This window comes from Emydura macquarii, unplaced genomic scaffold (genome assembly GCF_026122565.2).
Source record: "Emydura macquarii macquarii isolate MOO-44397 ecotype Brisbane River unplaced genomic scaffold, CSIRO-AGI_Emac_v2 contig_3603, whole genome shotgun sequence".
Classification (NCBI taxonomy): Eukaryota; Metazoa; Chordata; order Testudines; family Chelidae; genus Emydura; species Emydura macquarii.
The window spans coordinates 3,659,339-3,686,832 of NW_027133740.1; the positions used below are offsets into that span (position 1 = coordinate 3,659,339).

A 27,494-nucleotide genomic window follows, 5' to 3' on the forward strand; every position below is an offset into this window, starting at 1 on the left:
CTCCACTGACACAAGGAGCATAGTGAGGACATGCAACAGTGGTTTCATTATAGCGATGGCTGTATGCTGGCATAATTTGTGTTGATAAAACTCTAGTGTAGACAAGGCCTAAAATAGTTATACCAGTACAAAAACTGCATACAAACAAGGCAAAAAGAGATACTGTAGCTAAATCTGTTCACAGACTTAGGAAGATACTGGCTTATACTTGGTTCATAGCAGGAAATGTATCTTGTACTCTTAATGGCTACACACTTTTCCTTTTAAACGAAAGTTTTGAGACTGCAAAAGTCGATGGATGACTCAGACAACTTCACATTTACCATAGTCAAGAGGATTTTTCAAGCCCCTTCTTCAGCCCAAACTAGGAAATATCCATTTTATACTTTGAAACAGCTACACCAAAAGCCGCCCCTGAACAATCCATACAAATCAACAACAGGAATGACTTCAGGATTCAAAACCAATTTGTACAATCATTTTACCCATTTTAAGAAGACATAATTTCTACTGTTTTAAAATTAGTAATAAACAATATTCCACAACCACTTCTGGGAGACTATATAAAGGCAAAACCAAAAAAAACCAAAATCTTTTTTTTTTTTAAATTCTAAAAACACTTTCCACTGATGTGCTCTTTAAAAAAAAAAAATAAATAAAATAAAATAAAATCTATATCTATAGATCTATCTCCCTCCCTCCACTGCTAGGGAAAACCTACTAGCTCTCCAAAGGGAGAGTTGCAGCAGTTAAAATACCAACTTTTTATTTGCGCAACACAATAAAAGAGTGCTGGTTTTACTGTGATTGCTGTTTTAGGTATGTGTCTCATTATGCCACCCTTAAAATTCTCCCAGACAGTTGCATTTTTTGCAAGGTGGCAGCAAATTACAATCAATGAGAATCACATGCTCATTTCAACTCCTTTTTCCATATTTTGAAGACAAGTTGATTAAGTTTAGTAACTAGGTAAATCAGGAGACTTTAAAACACAGAACATCTTACCAATTTCTCGATTAAGAATCTTCTCTTCTCTGTTACCTACTGGTTCAATGACTTTTAAAAAAGGCTGAAAGAGCCGTAGGTCGCAAAGTCGCCGTGTTTCATCAAAAAATTCTTCTCTTTCTGCTTCTTGTGTAACACTTACAAAAATGTAAGAAGATTCATCTTGAAGGAGCTGATAAAGAGGGTATTTTCTTGCTTCTTTGAAGAGTTCATGCTTGATAGTCAGTAGTGTGGCCTCACGGAGGCATTCTAGAGTCACAATCATTCCATTAGGTAGAAGACACTCTACAAGGATCCTTGGTGGCATCAAATGGATGCCCCATAGTTCACCAGATGATGGTCTTGGAGGCATTTTCTTAATCTTTTGGTAACCTTACAGCAGAAACTGGCTCAAGTACAGATTCCTACAGGAGAGATCTAAATAAATGTAAAACATTAAAACGTATTAGAATGAAAAATATAAACCTCACAAATTAGAACTGATAGAGCAACTTTATCTAGACTCTTACATAACTTCAATTGACATAGTATCTGAGCACCTACGACATATGAAACTGTGGTAAGGCATATAAATTATTGTATTTTACCGGGGGTGGGGGTGGGGAAAGAACAGTGACCCAAAATCTGATGTCAAAGGAAGTTTTGGGGAAAATCCACATTAACATGAATTAAACTGCTCAAATGGTGCAATTAATAGCAACATAGACATGTTGTCACGATTGTTATACGTTTGTTGTAATATGGATACAATATTTGCAAAAAAAAAGTGGATTAATAATTTCTTCCATTAAAATGATTTACACACTTATGCTGGTTACACATTCAAATAATTCTCTCTTCATTCCGCACTTCATTACCCCCAATAATTAAAACATTAGCCTAATTATAACTTATAGGTAAACCTCACAGATGACTAGGGTTGCTCACTTTCCAATTTCTGAAAAGCAGAGACTCCTGCTCCAGCTACTCCCTCTGAGGCCCCTCCCCTCTGCTCCACCCCTCCACTAAGCGGGCCCCCCCATTCTACTGCTCGCTGCTCTCTCCCCATTAAGACTAAAACTGGCATTTGATTCTTACTAAAGAACGTGTAATTGCTTTGAATATTTCGAAAAGTTAAAACTGTCAGAGACATGTTTAAGAGCCTGATTCTAAAAACCCTACTTCATCTCACTACTCCTTACTCACATGAGGTGAGCTTCCCCTTAACACCAGCCCCTTCTCTCTTGCGGAGGTATGGGCGGCGACGGCCCATATGCAAGGCCAGCAAGGGTCTTGCTGTCCTTCAGCCACCGAAGCTGTTGAGGAGTGGGGGAGCCCCTCGGCACCTAAGTCAGGGGAGACTCCCTGGCTGGAACCATTGGCTCTGGCAGCGGGTCTCTGTGATCCGACCTCGGTGAGGATCGGTGCTCCACCCCGCCTGCTCCAATGGTGCAGGGGAGTCCAAGTGCTTCTGTCTCCACCGTGCCGAGTTGGGTCGGTGCCGACGGTGCTCTCTGCACCAGCAGTGCACTGGATACCACAGCAAAGTGCTTGGCTTGGAGCCGGCTTGGGGCTCCGTGAGCTGGGCTTTCAAGGGTCTGAAAGCCTTATGATCCATTCTCTCATTTACGAAGAGCTTCCTCCCCATGCTTTAGGTAGTGGGGGTCAGTAAGCGCCGGAGCGCACGGCTTGAAGCCATGACACCGGAGCATACCTGCTCCCGATAAGAAACTAAGCTAGACTATCTTCAAGTGTCTGTCTACCACTAAGCAGTTACTAATCTAAACTAATTAACTAACACAAAAAACCTAGTTTTAAGGTTTAAATACAGGGAATAAAGCGTTTGCAATGGAAGCGCAGGCAGTCCCAGTAACCGCCACGGGTGGAAAGAAGGAACTGAGGGGGCGTAGGGCCAGCAGTGCCTCATATATCGCGGCATGTGTGCGGGACTCCAGGGGGCACCAGAGCCGGCCCTATGGGATCTGCTAAGGGGAAAAAAGTTCCGGTAGCCGTGCACAGAGGCGTGCACACACCTATGGTGGAATGGACATGAGCAATCACTCAGAGAAGAATTTTTAAATTGTTAGCAATAATCAGCATAAGTATCCATTCTGCTTGCAGCAGTATTATAGGGTAACAATTATTATGTTCTCATTTCTCCTTTTGATTTTTTTCTTCTTGCACAAAGTAGCTTAAAAAAAAGGGTAAATTCTGGACAGCATTTGAAATGCACCATAAAGAAATAAATATAGGGGGAGGAGGAGGAGGAAAATATTTCCTATTCCCATCCTCTCTGCTCTTGGATGGTTATTCAGTTTGGATTGGGACTTTTATTGTTCTGCCCCTGGTAGCCCTGTTTAGGTGCCGGGATCTTAGAGCCTTATTCAGGGGCTAATTCCCAGGCTCTGAAGGTGGAGTAATTCAGATGAGACACTAAAGAGAGATTTTAAGCTTCTGACTGGAAACTTACAGCCCAGTCCAACGCACATACAGCACAACCACACAAATCTAACCCAAATATACACAACCACATCACAACTCAATCCAAATACAGGTACAACACCCATACAGCGCGACAAAACATACACACAACGCAACTGCACACACCCAACCCAACCACACACAGCACAACCCAAAACACACTGTATAATCCAAACACATACGCCATTACCCGTGTACACAGCACAACATAAACACACTACCCCAGCCTTGCGTCCCTGCCCCATAACAGTCGCAGCACTGTCCACCACTCTGCACTGGGCCGCCCCGAGCCCTGCAGCCCCAAGGTGGCGCCCAGCAACTCCACATGTTGCCTGCAGCAGCTGGGCAAGTCATAGCCACTCAGCAGGGATGGTGACTTCACGCCCTGGGACCTGCTGCCAGGAAGATTGGAGCAAGCCCCTGGGGAGCAGGCAGGTAAAGCTGTGGGCTGGAGAGAGAGGGCACGGGAACATGAGAGATGGGCAGGGAGCTGGCCTGGACCCTCCTCCTCACCTGCTGAGCCGGATTGGGAGATCATCGCTGTCATGCTGCACCCCTCTTCCTCCCCCGCCCCAGTTCTCTCAGCAGCCAAGTGCTGTGCTGAAGCCACTGCTTGGCTCACACTGTTCCAGGGCCCACTGGACACTGTCAGTTGCCCTTTTCAACTGGACTTTCCATTCGAAAACTGGACACCTGGCACTCCTACAGATGGCGATGCTTTACAGTTTCAATTTGTATTAAAAATAGTAACTTGGAAGGTATGCAATTGTGCTAATATAAATCACTTTCAGGTCTGCCCACTGCATCCAGGCAGTATCTTGCTATTAAAACATTTTCCAAATTCTCATCAGTCTGTCCTGCCAACCCACATACACATCTCCAATCACTGATACATAAGGCTTTGAAGTTCTTCTACCTAACGTTTTGTCCTCTACTAGTGAAAGTCCAACATGAAAGATGGGAGCTTCAATGTACACACGCAACACTCGTTTAAGTAGTCAACTGTCCTCAGACCAAATGTTAACTAATGGGCTGCAATGCCTATCAGGGTGTTTTCTCTCTATTCAGCTTTGAGTCAGTCTTTGGTTAATAAGTATCTGATAACCGCTCCATCCCAAATTCCCCCTGGTTACTTGGAGGGAGAAGGTGTATTCTCTTTCTAGTCAGACCTCCTCCCTTTGACCTCAAAGCCTTCTGGCTGCTGTGAGTGTGGGTAACAAGTTTCTGCTACCTTACAACTCCCTTAGCTTTCTAGTTGCTGCATGGAGGGCATTTCTACTACTCTGCCCTCTTTTTTTGTGTTGAACAGGTGCATCTACTTCTGCCACTATTCAGAGTTCTCTCAAGGAGCAGCAGAGTGAAAGTGACAATTCTTTTCAGTTTCACTGCAGCCCACAACATTCTGAATAGCAATAAGATTGTAGTCAGCTTCCTCTGCTGCAGCTTGGAAATTCTACAAATAGCATATGGTATTAATTACCAAGCTGTAGGAGTGAAACTCAATTTACATAACACCTTTAATCTGACTATTTCAAAGCTCTAAAGTGGATAAGAATCCCCATTCTACAGATGGAGAAATAAAGGAGTACAAGGCTAAATAACTTGCCAAAGATATCAAAGCAGGTCTTTAACAGAGATAGAGAGACCCCATGACTCAGTCAGTCCTTTGGTCTACTGGACTATATAGCATCTCGTTTTCTTTATTGTTCTCATTAGAATCCCATTATTAAAACAAACCAAATGAGGCATGAAAAGGAAAATAGTAATACAAACAATTGTGGATTATGTTAATAAATCCCTTATTGATTCATACAATTAAATCTATTTAAACAAACCTGATCTTGCTATTTTCTAGAAATCATAAGCAGAAATCAAGTTTCCTCGCATTTCTCATTTATTTTCTATATATTTTATTTTTCATACGTAATGTCACAACTGCATTTATTATATCCATGTCTCCCTCTTCCCCATTCTCCAATGTCACAAGCCATTTTGTAGACTGTATTTCAGTCTCTTACGACAGATAATGATACAGAAATTCTGATGTCCCAAAGGGATGGTGGAAAAATATATTATGAAAAAGTGTCAAACCAAAAAAAAAAAAAAAAGGAAGAGTAGTTGTACTTATTGATAGAAGGATACGAGCCAATCAATTTTGAAAGTTTGTCATATAACCAATGAAGGAATGAAAGGCTAGCAATATTTTTCCCCCCAGCATTTATGTTCCTGGTCAGTCCACACAAGAACAAGACTCCAATCCACACTACCAAAATTATGGTTATGTAAAACATTTATAGTTAAACCGTATTACAAAAGGTGGTTTTTGTTTTTGAAATACCAGTATGGTCAGGAGAGAGAGATTGGGGAACCATGTTACAACCTAGATATCTACCAGGGTTAAAATTTGGCTCTCTAACATGTTCAGAACATGTTTTCTGTCCAGATACGTAAAACAAGAAGTGATAAAGATGGCTGTATCTAAACCATGCTAACCCCCATGTTTAAGCATATTAATTTTTATAGTGCAGACTGTGGCCTAATTCTGTAAAAACATTAGGCTGCTGAACCATGAATGCATTTTTAAAAACTATTACATTTTAAATTAAAATATGAATTCAGCAAGTCCTAAAAGACGCAAAGTAATTTTTCAAAATAAAGCCAATGATGTTTATGAAGTACAAATATTAAAATAGTCAGTGTTAGTTCTAAAATGGTGACTTGACCCATTGGCCTATTTGCAGCTGACAATCTTTTAGAAAACAATCACACGAAAACAGCAGCTTGTGTTAATGTTTTTCCTCTTCTGAAAGAGTAGGGGACTACAAGCATATGCTGGAATTGTGCACACATTAATTTTATGTGCACATTCACTCTGTTTGTGCATGTAAGGATAGCTCCATGGTTTGGATTTGGAGAGTAAAAGGATTTCTGTTTACATTTTCAAAGGAAAGGATAATTGGCAACTTGTGTTTTTGTCTTGTTTTGAGAAAGCTGGAAGGCTGCCTGGAATAAAGGAAGTCGATTCTACTCTTAAACAGCTCAAGGAATATGCTGTAACAATTACTTTGGAACAGATATTACATAGACAAATAAGGGAACAGGTGAGCACTTTAAAATCATGGTTACAAATCACCTCTCTAGGCCACCAGAATTGAGACACCAAAAGTGGCTAGCAAGACCAAATTCACAGCTCCCACACTGAAAAAACTATGCAAGTCAACTTTGGTCGACAAAACAGAGGTGGTGTACACACTGGAATCAAACACCCTGCCCACAAAACTGCCCCCCCCCCCTTTTTTTTGACAAAGTAAAACCACCTCAATGAGAGCTGTAGGGCTTTTGTCCACTTAGTTAGGGCGATGCAGTGTCAGAGACTGCATCCCCTTACATCCGTGGGGGCTGTCATTCTTGTCAATTGCATCGATCCAAATTGACAAGAAAGCCCAAGCCCAGGCCGCTGCAAGCCTGGGCGGCTGGTTCCTGCTCCTGGCTGGGAGCCAGGGCGAGAGGTCTGGGTACTTCTCCACCTGCTCCCCACTAGGGCAGTCTTATCAATTACACAGCTGAGCCGTGAAGTTGACATGGTTGCCCGTTCTGATGGAGAACGGGGAACAGAGAAGCTCCAGGTGACTCCCCTGGCTCTCAGCTCGTCACACTGCCACTTAGGTTGGTGGAAATGCTCCTGGTGAAGGTACACTCCACTGACCCAAGGATGGCAGTGTGGACATCAGCCACGGTTGTAATTACAGTAGTGGCTGTAAATCGACTTATGTTAGGTCAACTTATTTAAGTGTAGACAAGGCCTCAGTTCTATAAAACAGTGATGAGAGCGTACACTGTAATCCAATTAATTCTCCCCCTCATGAGGGAGGGTGCTGAGCAAGAGGCAGCTCCAGGGAGGTCCCAGCAGGGGTGGAAAATGGAAAACAAAGTGCCAACTGCCTGGTTGCAATAAAATGCTCAATTCTGTGGCTGCACAAACAGGGGTGAGAAGACTATAGCAGTTCATATCTCTCTGAGGCAGTTTCAGAATCTTTGCAGACTCAACCTAATAATGTAAACTATCTTCACAACCATAAATGCTAGAAATGTAATTTTAACATTGAAGTTAAAGATTCTGTAGCACAGTTCTACGGCAAGGGATGAAATCTGTGATAAATCCCGCAACTGCAGAATTGGAGAATATAGGGGGCCCTGCCAAAGATAAAATAGACCATCCAAAACCTTTGTTAAGAGCTTGCAATAATTTCCATAGGTTCTCAGGAGCAAAGGTGGCTATCATTCTCAGATCTTTTAGTGATTTCATCAAAACCTCAATCTTCCTTTCAAGAAAAATTTACTATTTCAGGAGCCAATTTTTAATTCAGAGTCAGGGAGGCTAAGATTAGCTGCCTGATATTTGAACAGAAGCAGTAAAATAAGTCAAGTTACTGGATGAATTTCCTGTTCTGGTTCAAATTCAAGTATCAGTGGGGCAGAGACTAACGAGCCCCAACAAGTCATGCTGTAGAATCTCTTCATGATGGTCTCTCCCTGGGTCTCATAAGATATAGTTACCTGCAAGTTCAAGTTCAGCATTATCATCGGTCCTAGAAATAGCAAATTCAACAATTGGTTGCCAGGACATCAAAATAGTCTTTATTGTATTCCTTTAAGGCCTCTTCCAACACAGAAGGCTCCACACCTTGAGACCTAAATCTAGTCATGGAAGCAATGACTAAACATACTTTTAAAGCCCTACACTTCCTTTTCACATCTTCTGTATAATGGGTAACATTCTTAGCAGCCATCACTTTGGCCAGAAGAATCTGAGGGCATGTCTTCACTGACGGCGGCAAATTCGCCACCGTCAGATCGATCTATCTTGATTGAGCAGTCAGTGAAGACCCGCTTAATCGATCCAGAAGTCGACGCATTAAAACAACTCCCTCAAGTGGCGTAGTGCTGTGTTGACCGGAAAACATTTCCTATCGCCATGAAGACACCACGCAGAAGAGGAATTACGAAGTCAACGGGAGTTACACAAGCTACTCTGCATAGCTTGCGTAACTCCCATCGACTGCCACCAAATTTCAAGGTATGTGTAGATCTGGACTGAGAAACTGGACCGCTATCTATTAATCTGCGTGTTGACTGTGCCAAAAAAAGACAAAATATATCTAAAGAATGGATGCAGTCTTAATCCCAAAGATAAACATGCTCTGCCACAGAGATGTTTATCAGAATCCATGAATCTACCCAAGGAAGGAACACATTTGTTCTCAATGGCATATTTCCCTTTGTAGATGCAGCAGATCCACAGATTCATCCCATCCTACGAGAAGGTTACTCATGAAAATTCTTTCGTCTGCATGATCTGCAGTATAAAGTTGTCAGTGTTGGTAATCAAGAAATAGAATTACAGTTAGCAGTTATGTTAACTGGAATGTTTTTCAACTCTGGCTGTTATCAAACTAGCAGACTTCAGTGGGAGGAGCTAACCCTGCATCTAGAATCAACATACCAGTTTCTCCCCAAATGCAAGCTGAAGACTCACTGTCCAAATCCACTGACCAGTTTTGGAGGGGAAGAGAAATTGCTTCCTCCCTGAAAGTCATCTTTTATTTTGAGGATTGCTTATCATCCGTGCAAAAAAGCTCCATTTCTGTGCAGGCTTTGCAACGGTGAAGTCCTGCAACGTTCACTATTATTCACTGACTAGCACACCACCTTGCAGGCATAGAAGTTCGGCCAACATCCTTTTATTATTGTCTCTCTTGCAAGAGGAAGTAAGCAGTAAGAACTAACCAGGAAAGACAAAAGCAGCCCCATATATTAACTGTTGATGTATTGAACCACTAAATTAAACAAACAGTATTTCTGTCTATAAGCACAATCAATGTATAAATCAAACTGTGAATAAATTTGCACTATCACTGAAAAATAAGGTAGTTTCCTAATCCTCTGCAATTCAATGCACAAACTGTTAACGCTCATTCATTTTACTTTCATTAGCTTACCCTTACAACTGAAAGAGCCATTTAATAAACATGCTACATTTTATTTCCAAATATTCAGTCTTATTCTCTTATTGCAAGACAAATCTCATCAAATTGCTTTGATGCACAGTATATATAAGCTTCCTATAACATTTATTCTTTCATACGCATCTCACTTTTATACAGATTCGATTAGCCTTCCCAGTTAGAAATTCACTCCACAATCCACAAAAAAAACTCCTAGATTCATAACTGACTGAACTCTAACTCCCCACATGAAAAACTCCAAAAATGTTTACACTAGTCTCAGGCTTAGACCACCATATTAACTTTATTCCTCATTATCCTACTCTCAACACCAAATGCAGTTTTCCAATATAATCTTATGACTTCAATAGATTCCCCAAAAGCAAAATTCTGGGAGAAATATGATTCACTTTCCCAGGGGAAAAAATATTAATCTTTCTCTTCAGAATATAAAGCTTTTATCCACTGGTGCCAGTATGTCAACCTAGAAATTCCCAGCTCCCTGGATTAGAGAACAAAATGTTTTCTTCCCTCTTAAGGCATGTCAATCACTCCAAAATTCACCAAGAGGAGAGCTGTCAGGACTGTCAGTGTGTCTGCTTTTGCTGCTGTCCAAATCTACTGTGTGGTGACAGTAAAACTACCTTCAGTCTAGATATTTTCAGTGATGCTCTTTTGTTCTTCTGGATTGCTTTCAGGCATTTTTCTAGAATACATAGATACAGACCAAGTATCTAATACAAAGACCTGAAATGTCCTCTACTATAACATTGCTGATGTTAAAATAAATTTTGTTGCACTGCCTGCAAAGGGCTTCCTCATGTCTTTGTATTTTTCTATCTTATTTTATCCATTTAACAAATTATGTAAATACAGTTTTCATGCACATTCTTGTATGGATGCAAATAGCTTAGTAAGAGGGAGGGATAAAGCCCCTTTTGAAACATGATATTGCTGGGGGCAGGGGGTGAGGGGAGATTTGTTTGTTTTAATAAAGAAGTCCCCTTGAGCTGCCTTGTCTACACTACAAAATGTATCCATTGCTGACAACGGCTGCAGTTGAACCAATTATGTTTTAAATCAGTTTCTGAAACAGTGGTCTCAGCACTTGTTTAGCTGCACCGATTCCTGGTGACAAGTACATTTTGTAGTTTAGACAAGACTTCTAGGAGTTTTCCCTCCAGGATGAATTCACCATAAGCAAATGTTATAACTGAAATCATCACTATAAGCCAAATAGCACTGGTATCAGACCCAGTGCAAGATACTGTACAAAATTAAATAACTACATTTAAACCCACTTTGTGAACAGGATATGATAGAACAGTGTTTAAAATTCATATTATAAAATCTAAAACAGTATTGTTTTAAAGCTTTTTCTTCAAATAGGACTTACCACAAAACTAGAACCTGTAGCAGGTCTCAACTATTTTTGCTATCATGTAGTCTAACCTTGTTCTAAGCAGCGTTTAAATAAATAGAAAACACAAACCCCAAGTTTTACACTATTTGTACTAGTGGTTGAACTGCAACAATAGAGAACTACAAGTTGTTTTTTTTTTTTTTTGCCAATGCATATGCAAGCTTTGCTGTCAAAACACAACATAAAACACTTAAGCTGAAGACATGTTTAAATAGAGTCTAAACACTGTTCCTCAACTCTGCCTCAAGCCCAGCATAGCAGGAACCTGAAACCATGAAGAAAGGTACAACACAGACAGTGAAGTATAGAAGTCTGGGGCTGTACAGCAGTGCAGCCTGCTCAAGTGTTTTGGAGTTTTTTTGTTTGTTTGTTTTTGTTTTTTAAAGAAATTTTGTCGCTCTATGCACTCAATGTTTCAGGGATGGAAGGAGGAGGATCCAGGGAAACAGGGGCACTTGGGAATTGTAGATCACCCCACCACCTCTGTAACCATGCTTTTCCTCTAAGGAGTAAGAGCATGGAAAGCGTGGGAACTCTTATTTTTCCTAGAATGTTTTCTTCTAGTTTACAGTTTCAATCTCCTTTCCACCACCATGTGCGCAAATGTGTAATACAAATGGGAGAATAACTTGAAAGATATGTTTCATTTAATTGCAAAATGATGCAGGTGTTTCTCTACTACTAACTTCTTGAAATGAGAGAATGTGTTGGGTTTTTTTGTTTAAAGCAGTAGCACTCTGTTAAACACTAAAAGTGCATTTTGAGGCCTCGGAAGGTCAGCGTGCATGCCTTCCTCAAACTTTCATATATCTGCTAGATCCCATTATTCCAATCAGGAATTCTGGCCTCTAGATGGAAAAAGTTTCCCTTTCACAGTTCAAGAACCCTGTTCCATAGTGGCTTGATGTTGGCTGAAGGTGCTCTGCTATGTCTACAAGCACGTTCTGAAGTGGGGTGAGCAAGCACTGGAGCTTTTTCAAGCGGTTAAAGCAAGTCTGCAATGCTGAAGAAAGGCAGGGGAAACCAATAGCAACCATCTTTGCAGATGTAAAAATAAAACGGTCAGGTTTCTTGCTTGCTTATGGGTCTCAGTTTTCTTTTACACTAAGTGTATTTTATATTGGTGACATGAACATTTAATAAGACAGCACAGAAGAGAACAGTGAAAAAAAGCATGCTGAGAACTTCTTGTAAAGCAGAGCACTTTAATTTTATTTTTGTAACCAGAAAACAAAGCTGTCTTCTGTCCTTTTTGAAAGAGCAAGGTATGGTGATGGGAATGAGGATTTATTTTTGAGTTTCTTTTGTATAAAACTAATTTGACTGGCAACCAAAAATGAAACTAAAATATAATCTCCAGCTACAATGAAGTTGTTTGCTTATATTTTTCCTTCTAAGTTTCTTTCTAATTCTCTCCCCTTCCTGAGATTTTGGAACCCATACAGTAAACAGAATCTTTCAAAACAGGAAATGCTGGCGTGCACACACACGGGCAAGGAAAAATGTCAGAATAGAAAGGAAGTTCAGATATAGACTTTTGTGGATTTTATTCCATTCTGCACCTTTTTGCAGTTTCTCTAAACAGGAGTACCACAAAACTAACTTAGGGAAAAACACCCATCCAGCTATTTTTGTCCCATGTGTATGCACCATGAGGGTATATATGCATTGTAGTAACGTGGGTACTGACTACCCAGTTAAACTTAGCCCGGCTGTGAGTAGCTACAATGCAAAGCTGAATTCCTGTGTCCTTACTGGTGCTACACTGGTGTCCTTAGAACATCTAGTGGCATAGCCCTTGATTCTTATGTGCTGCAGTGGGAGGGGAGAGCTGGCTGACCTCTCAGCAGAGTGGTGGCGGTTACTACCACTTTTACCTACTCACTGCAGTATCATGGAGAAATTCAGAGACAAAAGCTCTGAACAGGCTTCTGCAAATGAGAAGATTGGTAGCTTTACCCTGTCTAAAGGCCTCACCACATGAGCTTGGTGACTTCTCACAAAATGCCTGCCCCAGGCACTGACAGAGAACGAAGATCCTGTCCCCAACCTTAATTGCAATAGCATAAGATTTACCATGGATGAAAAGTAATAAAGCTTAACCAGCAGTGGTGTGGCTTTCCCCAAACTGGTATGTACTGGCCTGCCGCTGGTGCACAAGCCTGCATGGGGAGGTACTGTAATAGTTGAATAAAGAGCAATCTGTATCCTGATTATCTGTATTATTAGTATTACTATAGCATGTTGGAGACCCTGCTATGGAACAGGACCTCACTGTGCTAGGTACTGTACAAGCAGAACAAGAAGGTCCCTGCCCCCAAAACCTTGCAATCTAAGTATAAAACAAGCAACAACAGATGGATACAAACATGAGAGCACAAGAAAGACAACCAGACAATATTGGTCAACATGATTGGCAGTGGTATCAGCACACCAGTGAACCACAGTTAAGTTTTTTGTAGGCATCACAGAAAAAGAAAGTTTTAAGAAGGGATTCGAAGGAGGATAAGGTAGCTCTGAGCTTGTTTATGAGGAGCTCTTCCAAAGTGTGAGGGGCAGCATAGGAGGAAAACTTTTCAAACAGGCACTTTTGTGTTAACAAGTGGATGATGGAGCCTGGCAATACTGGCTGATGAGAAACAGGAGCTGACATTTATTAGTGAATAAGATAATAGGTAGGGTGGGGATAGGTTGCAAAAGCTTTGAAAGTGAAGATAAGCAGCTTATATTTGATGCAATAGAGAAGGGGGAGGCTATGGAAAGATGAAAGAGAGGGGTGGCACGGTCAGAACAATGGGCTCAGAAAAATCGTCTTTGCAGCAGCATTGTGGATGGATGTGAGTGGGGCAAGACTTCGTTTGTCAAGGCCAGAGACAAGGATATTGCAGTAAGAGATGTGAGATGTGAGCCTGGACAAGAATTTTGGTTGTGTGGCTGGATAGTAAAGGCTGTCTTAGATGTTATGCAAAAAGATTAGGAAATATTAAGAGACAGCCTGAATGAGAGAACCAATAAATAAAGTGCAGACATTTATTTTGTTCATGTGTTGTATCTCCAATCCCAGCTACCAGTAATTGGAGAAAGAAGGAGTGGAAGTTGTTGTGCCCTCTCATAACAATCATACCAAGGGTGTTCAGCAATAAGTGAAGGGCCATAAGAAACTGGAGCACAAAGCAGTTATTCTTTCTTATATGCTTTCAGTCTCTTCATGGTACTGTAGGTTCTGCTGAAGGATTGTCCTTTACTATGACCAGAAACACAGGTCGACAAGACGCTGGCATCTTTTAAAAAATGCACTCGAGCAGTTCAAGCAAATTACAAAACATGTTCTGCACTCGTCAATGGGTCAGATAGTTCCCTTAGTGTCAGGAGCGCTCCAGGCCCTCAAGAAATTAATATTCTGAAGTAACAGCCTTCCTGTGACTGGGTCATCACCACAGTGGCAGTGGAGTTTTGAGCAGCAGTCCCCATAAGGGAAGAGGTAGGGAAGCACTGAGTTAAACTAAACAGAATCCTAAATGGGGAGAAGATTTCTGATAGTAAAGGATCCTTTAATCTATCAGACAAAGGCATAATGGCTAGAAGCGGAAGTTAGTTAATTTTTCACCGTACCTGTAGCCTGAATTTAACAGTAAAAGTAATTAACCATTGGAATAATTTACCATCACTTACTGGGTATCTTTCTACAAAATATGCTCCGAGTCTAGCTCACCCAAAAGAGGACTTGATGTACAGATTACTGGGTGGAATTCTATTGCCTGTATTACTTAAGAGGTCAGATTAGTAAACTGAGCCATTCTGATTCTTTCCTGGTGAACTGGCTGTCCTGGAAACATGGGAGGAACTGTGGGAAGGCAGTAGAGGGCTATCAGCAGTCGAGTCACTTAGCCTGCATCCACACTGCAAAGTAGGCAGATTCCCATTATAAATGGAAGCCTCACTTGGGCTATAGCTTACAGCCCCAGACAAGCCAGCTAGCCCTGGTTGAAAGCACCACTAAACTCAGCTGAGAGGGTTGTACGTGTGACTCAGAGGGAGGTAAGAAGCAACACCTGAATAAGAGCCTACATTAACTCTGCATGGATGATATACTCAGACATCTTCCCTCTTACTAACCAAACCTAAACCATAAAGCTACCCAATATTTGAGACTTACTGAACGGGACTTCATCTACCTCTCTGCCCTATAGTTCATAAAATTAAGCTTGAGAGCGACATTAAATGGTAAACATTTTCTCCCGAGGAAGAGAGAGTGCTCTCTAAGGTTTTCGATCCATTAAAAGGAGATCTTCTAAAGTGACATATGCAAATTTAATAACCAGGAAAAGCAGATTTTTAAGGTTAATTTTTTCATCCTCCTATGACTATCTCAGCATCAGGGAATTTCCACGTTCAGCAGTAATGGCATAAGCAAAAATCTGTTATAAAAAGCTTGTGGTCAACAGTGAGGCGAGTGCTTTGCAAACTTAACATTGTTTAATGAGAGCCAAAAACCGCAACACTAATAATGATACATGCTCTAAGTTAAATGCTGATTTGCCTCACCACAAAAGCTGAAGAAATCATTTTCAAAGGAACAAACACTGCTGTATAATACTTACAAAGAAGGCTCCTCATCTCCAATTGTCTGTTTGATAATCACCATTTATCATCTATTATTGTGCTCCACTTCTGCCTGAAGCTTTATGTCCTCAGTCTTTAGTTCCTTTGCAGCTTTACAGTTGCTGGCCTCATGCTTACAGCAAGGTGAAGGTGAATTGCTTTCAAAAAGCATAGAAAGCTTCAATGTTTTGATATGCTATCATTAGATTCACAGAAGTGATAGGTCTTTCCACCTACTGCTACAGTTACTCTCAGACTACCATGCCAAACCTTCAGTACTTCCATCTGCTCTCAGCACTGCTTCTGCACAACATCAAGAAGCATCTGTCTACTTACGGATTCCCTCTTCAGTAGTTGGCAATCAAGTTCAGACTGAATTCACTTTTGCTCCAGGTGTGCAAAAAGGGACCTTGTGTGCCTTGGGCCAAGTAGCTGATCAATCAATTAAAGATTCACCATGGTTATAAATATTGGCACAGAACTTACCATTACAAATACCTAGTTCTTACACTGTGCAGGTACATATGTTTTATGGTATGCAAAATTCTAATTTATGATAGCCACTACAGAGTAGTCCTGCAGTGTAGTGTATTACTCTGTAGAAGAAATCTTTCTCCTCCCTGGAAGAGGAGTCATTCTGTTGGCTAAACATTATGACCAAGTGGCTCAACATACCAATGCATTTTACAACAAGTCTTAGTCAATTCATCAAGCCTTCTGTATCAGAAAGGTGTGTTAACAAGAGATGAGATTTTACAAAGCCACCAGTGAGAATTTTAGTCCTTCATTAAAAGGACTCCTTCACATATTGAAAAGGAAAAATGCCAGAGTATGTTTTCTTCTGCAGATAAATTGTCTTCAGAGATCTGTTTTTTTACAAGTGTCTGTTTTTCTGTGTAAGTTCTTGCTTTGACACACAGTGTATTCTTGTTGTATCTCAAAGAGATGAAGCAGTTCAAAATATTTGTGTGTATTTCTGCCTGACTTCACTAACTGGTTCCAACTTTGTGGTGGCATAAGGAAGTGGACATAAAGCTGGATGAATCCATAGTCTTTGCTAAACCCAGCTGTTCTTAATTTGAAGGTCTTTGGTAAAGATTCTTCTCTCTAGATCAGTGGTTCTCAACGCACAGCCCAATCAGCACAGAGCTGTGGCTCATGTGACATCTTCAGGGCCATAAAGGTAGTGTATATATAATGTAGATATGTAGACAGTGTAGATATGGTAAAGAGGTTGAGAACTACTGCTCTAGATGCTAATCATCTCTGTAGCAAATGTGATTATGCCAAATTAAGGTATTTTCAAAAAGCTTCCCAGGGAATACTACAAAATACCCACCATGCCCCATTTTGAATTAAATAATTTGAACACTTCTAGGATCTTGATATACTGAGGATAAACATTTCCAGCAAATGCACTTAATTCAAGTTTACCTGACAAGTAGGTTTGCTCCTTCCTTGACTAGGAATATGAGAAAGCCACAGAGGGGGGAATGGGAAAAAAATGCTGCAGCGCTGTGGGGGAGCAAGTTTTCTGAATGTCGTTGCTAGAGACAAAAGAACAGAGCAACAATTTTCTAGAGTAACACGCACTCTGTCCACAAGAAACCATGCATCACTACATACAGTAGAACCTCAGAGTTATGAAAACCTCAGGAACAGAGGTTGTTGGTAACTCTGAAATTTTCGTAACTCTGAACAAAACATTATGGTTGTTCTTTCAAAAGTTTACAACTGAACATTGACTTAATACAGCTTTGAAACTTTACTATGCAGAAGACAAATTCTGCTTTTAACCATCTTCGCTTGTTTCATTTAAGTTCGGTTTCATTATCTTGTCAAATCTTTGTATTAAAATTTCCTTTTATTTTTTAGTAGTTTATATTTAACACTGCACTGTACAGTACGATATTTGCTTGTGTTTTGGTCTCTGCTGCTGTGCTGCCTGATTGCGTACTTCCAGATCCAAATGAAGTGTGGGTTGACTGACCGGTCAGTTCATAACTTTGGTGTTCGTAACTGAGGTTCTACTGTATTATAAAAGCTCACTATAAACAGCATGACATTTTTTTTTTTTTAAATTAGAGTTGATGTAGACTTTATTAGATCCTCAAATACTCTGAATCTGTATATTCTGATTGCTCCGATTTATCTATTAACTCCCATTTTGCTGGCAATTTTGGTGTTTTATAGAAGCTGTTCAAAATTTAACATGATAGACTTACAGCAGCTATTTTAGGCTCTTAGTAAGGTATCAAAAAAGTTAAAAACAGAAATACAAACAAATACAAGATGTTAGATGAACTCAAAATGTAACATTTAGGAGTACTTCACATACTTCTAGAATCTAGATAGTGATGCATGCACTCGATCTTCTATGTAGCCCAGAAAAGATACTGGAGGAAGTAGAGCTTATGTGTTCCCCCAATTTTTTAAATAGGACACTGTCTTTTTATGCTTTTAGTTTAGTAATTTTTTTTTTTTTTTTTTTTTTTTTTTTTTTTTTTTTAAACCATGAGTTACTCATAACTTGAGGGACAGGGGAGAAGAAAAGTGATCTCCCACCATTTTCTTCCCCTTCTTCAGAGAAAGTATTTATTATGAAAGCTTTAATCTGCAACACTGCCTGATGCATTTGTATTGTCTATGTCTAAACTAGATTTGACTCTTACTGGCATGGACACTTATGTCAAATGCAAAACAAGTGTCAAGAACTCATATTGCTTAGACAAAATACACATGCAACACAAAACTGACCTTTATACACTATACTGGCTCTTTTCTACCAAGTACTGAATACAGCCATCCTCTCCACCACAATAAAAGTTTGTGAGCTACGCATATCCGTGTATCAATGGGAAAAATATACCTCCTGAATCTCAAACACATTAACGAGTACTACAAGTCTGAACTTTGACCTTTTATTTCGTAAATGTTCAAAGTTACAGTTTAAACAGTTTTCAAATTAAATAATGATGTAAGACAAAAACTGGAAGATTCATATTTAAAGCTGCTGATGTCTGTAGTTTATGCCTGGGAAGTGTTTTTCCTCCCCCAACAAGTTCAGGAGCATGTATTAGTTATAAAATTTAGTTTTTAACCAGTCCTTTTTTCTATGCAGTCAATACACAGGACACAGATATAAAGCCTATTAGTTGTTAGGGATGAAGGAAAACCTTACAGGTAGAGGTGCTGGACTAGACAGAGTAAATCAACATTTCATCCCCAGCTCTCCCACAGACTTCCTGTGTGACTTTGGCCTAGTCACTTAACCTCTTTGTGCCTCAGATCCCCATCCATCAAGTTGTGGTAACTTTCCCTTTCTTTCAGCTGTGTTGTGAAGATAAGTTCATTGATGTGTGTAAGGTGCTTAATTATTACCATAATGCAGGTCTTATAAGTACCAGATAGAAACCTGGAAGAAGCTGAACTGATTATTTCTGTGAGAATTGTTTTGGAAAGTGCCACTGTGGCTAAACAACAAAATAAAAGAAGCAGTTAGAGGTAAAAAGGTATCCTTTAATAGAAAGGACCATGAACTCTGGCATGTGAAGTGTAAGAATATAATTGGGAAGGCTGAAAATGTATTTGAAGAACAGCTAGCCAAAGACTCAAAAAAAATTTTTTTGCTCTTACTTTTTAAGTACACCAGAAGCAGGAAGACTGCTAAACAACCAGTGCAGCCACTGGATGATTGAGATGCTAAAGGAACACTCAAAGAAGATAAATGAATTCTTAGCATCGGTTTTCATGGTTGAGGATATGAGGGAGAGTCCCAAACCTGAGACATTCTTTTAGGTGACAAATCTGAGGAACTGTTCCAGATTGAGTTGTCAGGAGGTGGTTTTGGAACAAATTAATAAATTAAACAGTAATAAGTCACCAGAACCAGATGGTATCCACCCAAGAGTTCTGAAGAAATTCAAACGTGAAATTGCAGAACTGCGGCATATAAACTACCATTTAAATCAGCTTCTATACCACGACTGGAGGATAGATAACGTGAAGCCAATTTTTAAAAAAGGCTCCAGAGGCGATCCCGGGAATTACAGGTAAGCCTAACTTCAATACCAGGCAAACTGTTCTTGAAACTATAGTAAAGAACAGAATTATCAGACACATAGATGAACATGATTTGTTGGGGGAAGAGTCAATGTACTTTTTATAAAGGGAAATTGTGCCTCACCATTCTACTAGAATTCTTTGAGGGAGTCAACAAGCATGTGGACAAGGGTGATCCAGTGGATATAGTACTTAGATTTTCAGAAAGCCTTTGACAAAGTCCCTCACCAAAGGCTCTTAAGCAAAGTAAGCAGTCATTGGATAAGACGGAAGGTCCTCTCCTGGACCAGTAACTGATTAAAAGATAGGAAACAACGTGTAGGAATAAATGGTCAGTTTTCAGAATATAAAAAGTAAATAGTGGTGTCCCCCAGGAGTCTGTACTGGGACCACTACTGCTCAATATATTCCTAAATGATCTAGGAAAAGGGATAAACGGTAAGGTGGCAAAATTTGCAGATGATGCAAAACTACTCAAGATAGTTAAGTCCAAAGCAGACTGAGAAGAGTTACAAAGGGACCTCACAAAACTGGGTGACTGGGCAACAGAAAGGCAGATGGAATTCAATGTTGATAAATACAAAGTAATGCACATTGGAAAACATAATCCCAATTCCCCATCATTGTATGTGTGTTCTAAGTTAGCTGTTACCACTCAAGAAAACGATCTCCGAGTCATTGTGGATGGTTCTCTGAGAACATCCACTCAATGTGCAGCGACAGTCAAAATAGTGACCAGAATGTTGGAAATCATTAGGAAAGGGATAGATAATAAAACAAAAAATCGTATTGCCTCTTTATAAATCCATGGTACACCCGCATCTTGAATACTGCATGCAGATCTGGTCACTCAATCTCAAAAAAAAATAGAATAGGAAAAGGTACAGAAAAGGGCAACTAAAATGATTAGGGCTATGGAAAAGCTTCCATATGAAAAGGGATTAGTAAGACTGGGACTTCTCAGCTTGGAAAAGAGAATTAAGTGAGAATATGATAGAGGTCTATAAAATCATGACTGGTATGGAGAAAGTAAATAAGGAAATGTTATTTACTCCTTCTCACAACACAAAAACTAGGGGTCACCAAATGAAGTGACTAGGCAGCAGGTTTAAATCAAATAAAAGGGAGTATTTCTTCACAGAATGCACAGTCAACCTGTGAAACTCCTTGCCAGAGGATGTTGTGAAGGCCAAGACTATAATGGGGTTCAAAAAAAGAACTAGATAAATTCATGGAGGATAGATCCATCAATGGCTGCTAGCCAGGGTAGGCAGGGATTACTGTTTGCCAGATGCTGGGAAGGGCCAACAGGATGGATCACTTGATTACCTATTTATTCATTTCCTCTGAAGTACCTGGCATTAGCAACTGTCAGAAGACAGGATACTGAACTAGATGGACCATTGGTCTGACCTAGTATGGTCGTTCTTAGGTTCTTATGTAAAAATGTGAATCTTGAATGCTTCACACTGGTGCTTTGCAATCTGTCTGGCAGAGTTATAAAAACTGTGAAAATAGGGTTTAAAACAGAACCATTAACAGACAACTACAGCAGTAGTATTGGAAGCAGTATTATTATAGCACATACTTTATTAGAGAGTAGACTACATATCTGAATCTGTGGAGGAGTTAACATCAGGAAAAAGTCGTTCCCCCCCGGTGATTTTCTTGAGATAAGTGAAACAAAAAAAAGATGAGATAGATGATCCTGTGAGACACACATCTGACACCATTATCAACATTAAAATATAGCCAGAATGGTAGTTTATATTCCTATGTCAAGCCTTCTAGCAACTTTTCAGCATCATCTTCATTCAGAAAGAGTGTTTCTCTTCAACATCCAAAAAATGACAATGATTAATCTAGGCCTAAGCCACGGATACAACCGTAATTTAAGACTTGACTTTTTTTTATATGTTAATATCACCTCCAATATAGCACAACTGAGCAATTTAAGAAGCAGATACAGCTCTCTCCTAAATATACTCCTCTGGACAGATTCAAACTCACAAGTCCACTACTAGATGCAGAAATGAAGAAACAGGAAACATTAAATGAAGTGACATTGACACTAATCCACTACCTTGCATTAAAGAAGAGAACTGACAACGACTAGAAGCATCTGCACAAGGACAGATGTGTTCTACTTAATGCTACCGAATCTACATCTGAAAAGAAAATTATGAAATGCTGTATGTAAATTGCTAAGAATGCCACCTCAGAATGTAGAGTCTTTGCAAACTGTGCAGACAACTAAAATAAAGACCAGAGAACATCTCAGGTCCACTCATCTTGAGCTTGCCACATAGGTATTTTGCTTTTTCAATAAGACTTAAATAATGTGCAAAATACTAACAGTTCTAAGATATATTGCATAATTTCCAAAATTCTTCCACAGCCACCATCAACTTCATAGTTGGTTGTAACAGGGCTTGTTCACAACTATTGACCAGAATAGTTATGGCAAAATAAGCTATGACACTACAGCTCCCTGTTTGGGCACTATTCTGGATTAAAAATTACTTTTATTCCAGAATGAGTGTGATTTATTGCTTTGGAAGCATACTAGTTGTTCCAGAATAAAGTGATTTATTTTATTCTGGTCAATTTCCCCATGTCGATAACCCTTAGAATTGATTGCTCATCTTCCCAAAGACAATCTGTGTACTCCAACTGATGAAATCTGCACTGAGCAGGAGGACTTTATTCAAAACACCACATTACATGCAAATATTCGAAAAGGACACACTAAATTTACAAAAGCAACTGAAGGAGTTCCAGACCAGAGGCTGGTGACACTGACAGTCTCAGTGAAATTTAGTTTGATCTAATGAACAAACTAGAACCATGCAAGCACATACATACATACACACACAAAGAATTTTTCCATTATTTAGGCAGCATAGCTCCTTCTGCAGCAAGAGGGAGATCCTGGTGCACATCTAAGTGGAGCACACGTTCTGGCTCCTCCAGGTCTGACTATTTCCCCCTCATCCCCCGTATTTGCACACCCCATCTGTGACCCCCACAAAGTTGCAAGACCTCCTCCTGGCACCAACCATGATTGCTATCTGCCAGACAAGAAGAAGGAAACTCAACAGGGGTCCTCTGTGACTGGGCCTTGTTTTCGCTCCCTTGCTGCTTCATGTCTCCAGGCAGAGTTCTTCTGGGCAGTGTCCACTGACTCCTTCAAAGAGCCATGGCACTGTCGAAGATTCTCTGCTCAGTGTCCTTATCTGGGACCCCAAAGTTATTAGTTGAACCTGAAATGATGTTGAAAAGCAGCTAACAGAACATGAACCTGAGTTTATTCTCTTCAATTAAATGCTAGGAAATCCAAATTTGTTCTCCAGTCAAAACGTGTTTAGAAAGGAGCGTGTTGTATCAAAACAGTGGAAAAAATTGTGGAAATAAACCACATCCCTGGCAATTAATCCACCATTGTCTGTTTTTAAGAGATCTGCATTCCCATTTAACCAATTCAGAATTAATGTTTTTAAGCTCATTTGGACTGGTTTGGTCCAAGTTTCCTAATAGAGTAGATGTTGAAAAACTAAATACATTAGTCTCTAAAAGCAAATACAAGAGTATTATTAAAAGTAATACCTAGCTCTTATATAGTGGTTTTCATCAGTAGACCTCGAAACACATTATAAAAGAGGTAAGTATAATTACTCACATTTTACAAGTGCGGAAACTGAGGCACTATTACTTGCATTGTAGTAAAACATATGAGCCTCTGTCACAAACCAAGAGCCCAGTGCTAGACAACATGCATAACCGAAAGACATTTCCTGCCCCACCTAAGTTTAACTAGTTAACAGACTGAGAATTCAGTTGCACTCTACCACCAGAAATAGCAGCACATCATTGTGGAGGAAATATGCATTTTTATGTTTGAAGAATAAATACATTTTATAAAGCAAACACCACAGTGTGGGCTTTGTGTTTCACTTAATAAAGTCTGTGAACTTTTTCACGGTTGTTTTTTCCTTCCCTGTTGGAGAGGAGCCACAGCCACCCTGCTAGCCACTGACCTTTGCCATGAGGTACATAAAAACACTACACATCAGTCCATGCATGTCCCGGTACTCAAATAGTACTGGTGCCCTAATTACATTAAGGAAATATCTGAAAAGAAAAATGAAGACTGCAATTATGCAATTGATTTTTCAGGTCCTGTGTGTATACATGGAAAGATCTAAAATTTAAACTGAGGAAGTTGATTGAATTTATTTGTGTGTAGCTTAGAAACAAAACACAAGACTTTTCAAAGAGCAGTAACCTGAGCTCACCACAGACGGAAGTGCCACCCAGCCTAGCAACAGCCACATTCTGAAAATGCCAAGCAACAGCTGATTATGTTGTTTTATTTCTCTAGTCGCCTTTAAAGGAGGAAATATTTTCACACTGGCACTTTTTAGGCTAGCTTGTAAACTCTTCTGAACAGGGGCTGGGTCTGTGTTCGCACAACAGGGTGCCGATGCTGACTACAAGCTCTTGGCACCATTGTGTTAATACCGTCACCACAGGAGCAGTCACCAGAAAATCAAGACGCATGGCATGGTGGCAAGAAAAAGAGCATTACTGGGAACCACTCACAACTAGCGAGCAACTAAACACCCAGTTCCTTCACTGCCTAACCCAGGAGCCTGACACGTTTACCAGCCCCGAGCTAGGAGGCAGCTCTATCCCACCCCCGTGGGCTTATCAGGGGCGGGGAAGAGAACAACAGGACGGGAAGGCTGCAGCATTGTCTCATACCGGGAAGCCGCAGGGGGCCCCGGAATAGGGCGGCGGGTCCTGCAGAGCGACGGGTCCCTTCTCCCGCGCCCAGCCCCGGGTGACTCACCTTTCTCTCCCCGGGGCGTTCGGTTCCAGCGCCGAGACCTGAGGCGGGGCCAGCTGGGGAACGGGAGAGGCAGCCCCCACCGGGGGAGACGGCCAAGACCGGGAGCCGAGGAGGAATGAACAACACGGCTCCCCCCCCGCCCCGGCCTTGAAGCTCCCCCCCGCCCGGAGCCTCCGCCTCCCCGATGAGCGGCTCCCAGCGGGACCCGCAGCCCTTACCCCCCAGCGCCTCTTCAAGCCACCAGGGCACGGGCTTAGGTCTCCCGGAGCCCCCTCAGAGCAGCGGGGGAGGAGCCAGCGGCCCCAGCGCTTCCCTGGGCTCGCGGAGCCCCCTCAGCTCCTGGGAGGGAGAGTCAGAGCCACTGCCCCACGCAGGGACAGGGAGGGAATAACAGGAAGGGAGCGGTGGTGACCCCGCGACCCCGGAAGTACACGGGGCGACACACCGGATGTGATTGGAAAAAGAGACGGGAGGGGGAGAGGCGAGCGAAGGGATACTCAGCGCGCATGCGCTGAAAGTGCGCGCGCCTCAGGGTCTCCGTAGTCCTCCTGCGCAGACTGTCCCGCGGGGGTTGGGGACGGGTTTTGTCTGTCTGTCTGTGCTCCCCAGTGAAGGAGCAGGCACGCACCCGGAAGGTGCACAGCACTCGCCTTCGTCTAAACCCTGGCGGGCGGGAGGGAAACATAACGAGAGCTAAATACGTAACGCCTCGGCAGCCCTCAGAGTGACGTCATAGCCTGATGATGTCATGGCCAGCGGAGAGCCGGGAGAGGTGTGGGGGAGGGGTGCTAGAGATAGATATCATTGCTGCGCGTGGCGTGGCCTGGCTGACGCCGGTGTACAGCGTGCCACATTGTACACACTTGCCACATGATGAACTGGTCGGTCTGATCCGTCTTTTCAACCTCTGATCTAGGCAATAGATTTTATCTGTTTGCCTAATGTGATTAACTCCATTATGCAAAGAGGATCTTCGCTGTCTCCGAGATGTATAGTCCTGACCGCCTCAAAGGAGTGGTGGCCTCATGATTCACCATTTGCTATCCTGTTCATTTATAAAACGCCTGTGGTAAAATCACAAGGTCTTCATGCTTAAAAGTCAGCTCTCTGTTTAGTAATTTATAACATCCTACTTGTATTTTGCTTTTTGATTTATAAACTAACAAAAACCGTGCATACTTTGCTAAGAATGTTGTCAATCCACATATCTTTTCTGCACCTGGAAAGAAATGCTTCGAAATTGCTTTGATTTTTGGAAGTTTCCTCTTCTGTTGTGGTCCTGATTGCGTGCTGCCATCTAGTGCAATCATGCTTATATTGTATGATATTTATTTTTGTCATGATGTTACAGGCATTTATATTTTCAGCCTGAACTTTAGAAGAAATGGTACGGGGAGAGTGAAAACTACAGGGAACACCATAGACTAATGGTGATTTACACTAAATACTATTGGTTTGTTTTATACACCATGCTACTCAATCCTTCAGAGTTACTGAAGTCACACTGTATGGTTTAAGTCATGACAGATTTAGGCCCATGATGTAATTAGTCCAGTGCTGTGTGAAAATTTAGAAATAAACAGTAGCATCCAAAATCGTTGAATCCATACTAGCATATATAGGATCCCCAATTCACCACTTCTGGAGCATCAATAGTGGAAACAATACTGAAGGCTGTAGCATGCACAGAATTCAATTGTTTTTACCACCTCAGAATAGGTTAGACCACACAGTGGTAAAAGTATCCTGAGTCTTGTCTACAGTGTAGTCTCCCTGTTGTTACCACCAATGGTGAATCAGGACAGAAACATTGCATAACTATGGTTGATATGGTCTCATTCTGGGCTTTTAAGCTAAATATATGTTATATGAAAATGGTTTTCAGTGCTGTGATTCTGTAGGTAGCCACTCAGCAAGAAGTGCTTCCTGTCCAGTTGATGGTGGATGCAGTTATGGATTCCCATTGAAGGAGCTTGTACTCCAAATTTTCCTCCACTGGTGCCCAATTTTTCTCCCTTCTGAGGTAAATCAAGAGGAACACCACTGAACTCAGTGGAGATGTATGGCCCGTGTAAATGAGAATAGAATCAGTCCCCAAATTAAAATGATCTATTCTCCTCAATAGGAAGCAGACTTAGGATAGGGAAGGAGGGGAAGGATACCTACTAAAATTGATCCAGTAGTTGCTACTTGGGCCTGCCAATCCTCCTGTCTCATGGAGGACAACATTGCTTTGAGAGGCACTATTTAGAAGAACATTTATGAATTATTAATAAAGAAGTTTGAATTTTCTGCCTCATGATTGACTGTTGCTTTCTGCTGCCTCTACCCAAGCAGAGTCCTGCTCAAGTGAGTCACAGAATCATAGGAAGGTCATGCTCATCAATTACTTTTTGTTATTATTTATGTATCACTGTTGAGAATCTAGAATTGTACTATTGTGATTTCCTCCAAGACCTTTTCCAATCGGCTTATCTAGAACACCCTGTCCAGTTATGGGAGAACACTTCATCCTGTTCTCTGGGAGCCAAAAAAACTCAGTTTGACTCCAAATTTCAATCACTCAATTTCCTTTATTTGGCATACAGCAAAGCTACAGTGAATTGATCAGTCTCAAGCACAGGAGGTGGACATAGGCTGTACCACATCCAAAATTCCACAAAACCCCTCTCCCTTCATATACATATCTCATTGCATTTACTATACATTACATCAAACATTTTTGGATTGGCGTGGTCACTTTGCAGGAACCAATCCTTGTGCAGCTTGTTCTGTCCATGCTCGACCTATTTCTGGGTGTTTTTATCTTAGGTGACTCAAATATTCTTTTTCAACCTCCTATAGAAGGTGCACCACCACCCACAGTGCCACCTAGTGGTCTGACAGGAGTTGTCAGATCACCATCCCATTAGAAAAGTGGTCCCCAAACTTTCCTTACCCCTCTCTGCAGCTCCCTCCCATCCCAGCCACAGTTGGGAGCCGGGCCACAGTTGGGGCCAAGGCTGGGGCCAGAGTCATGGCCAGGCTGGGAGCCAGGGGCCATGGCCAGAAGCGGAATTGTGGCCAGGGGCTGGAGTAGAGCTTT

At 41.2% G+C, this 27,494-nt stretch overlaps 1 protein-coding gene across 1 annotated transcript in view; it reads right to left on the reverse strand.

Annotated features, from left to right (window-relative positions):
- Positions 1-24,545, reverse strand: part of PIK3CA (phosphatidylinositol-4,5-bisphosphate 3-kinase catalytic subunit alpha) — a 54,806-nt gene extending 30,261 nt beyond the window's left edge. Inside the window, exons 1-2 of the mRNA XM_067536468.1 lie at positions 24,410-24,545; positions 1,006-1,422 (exon numbers count right to left, since the gene is read on the reverse strand). Of these exons, the coding sequence (XP_067392569.1) occupies positions 1,006-1,357 (352 nt within the window). The 5' untranslated portion in view covers positions 1,358-1,422; positions 24,410-24,545. The remainder of the gene's footprint in view (positions 1-1,005; positions 1,423-24,409) is intronic.
- Between the last annotated feature and the right edge of the window lie 2,949 nt (positions 24,546-27,494).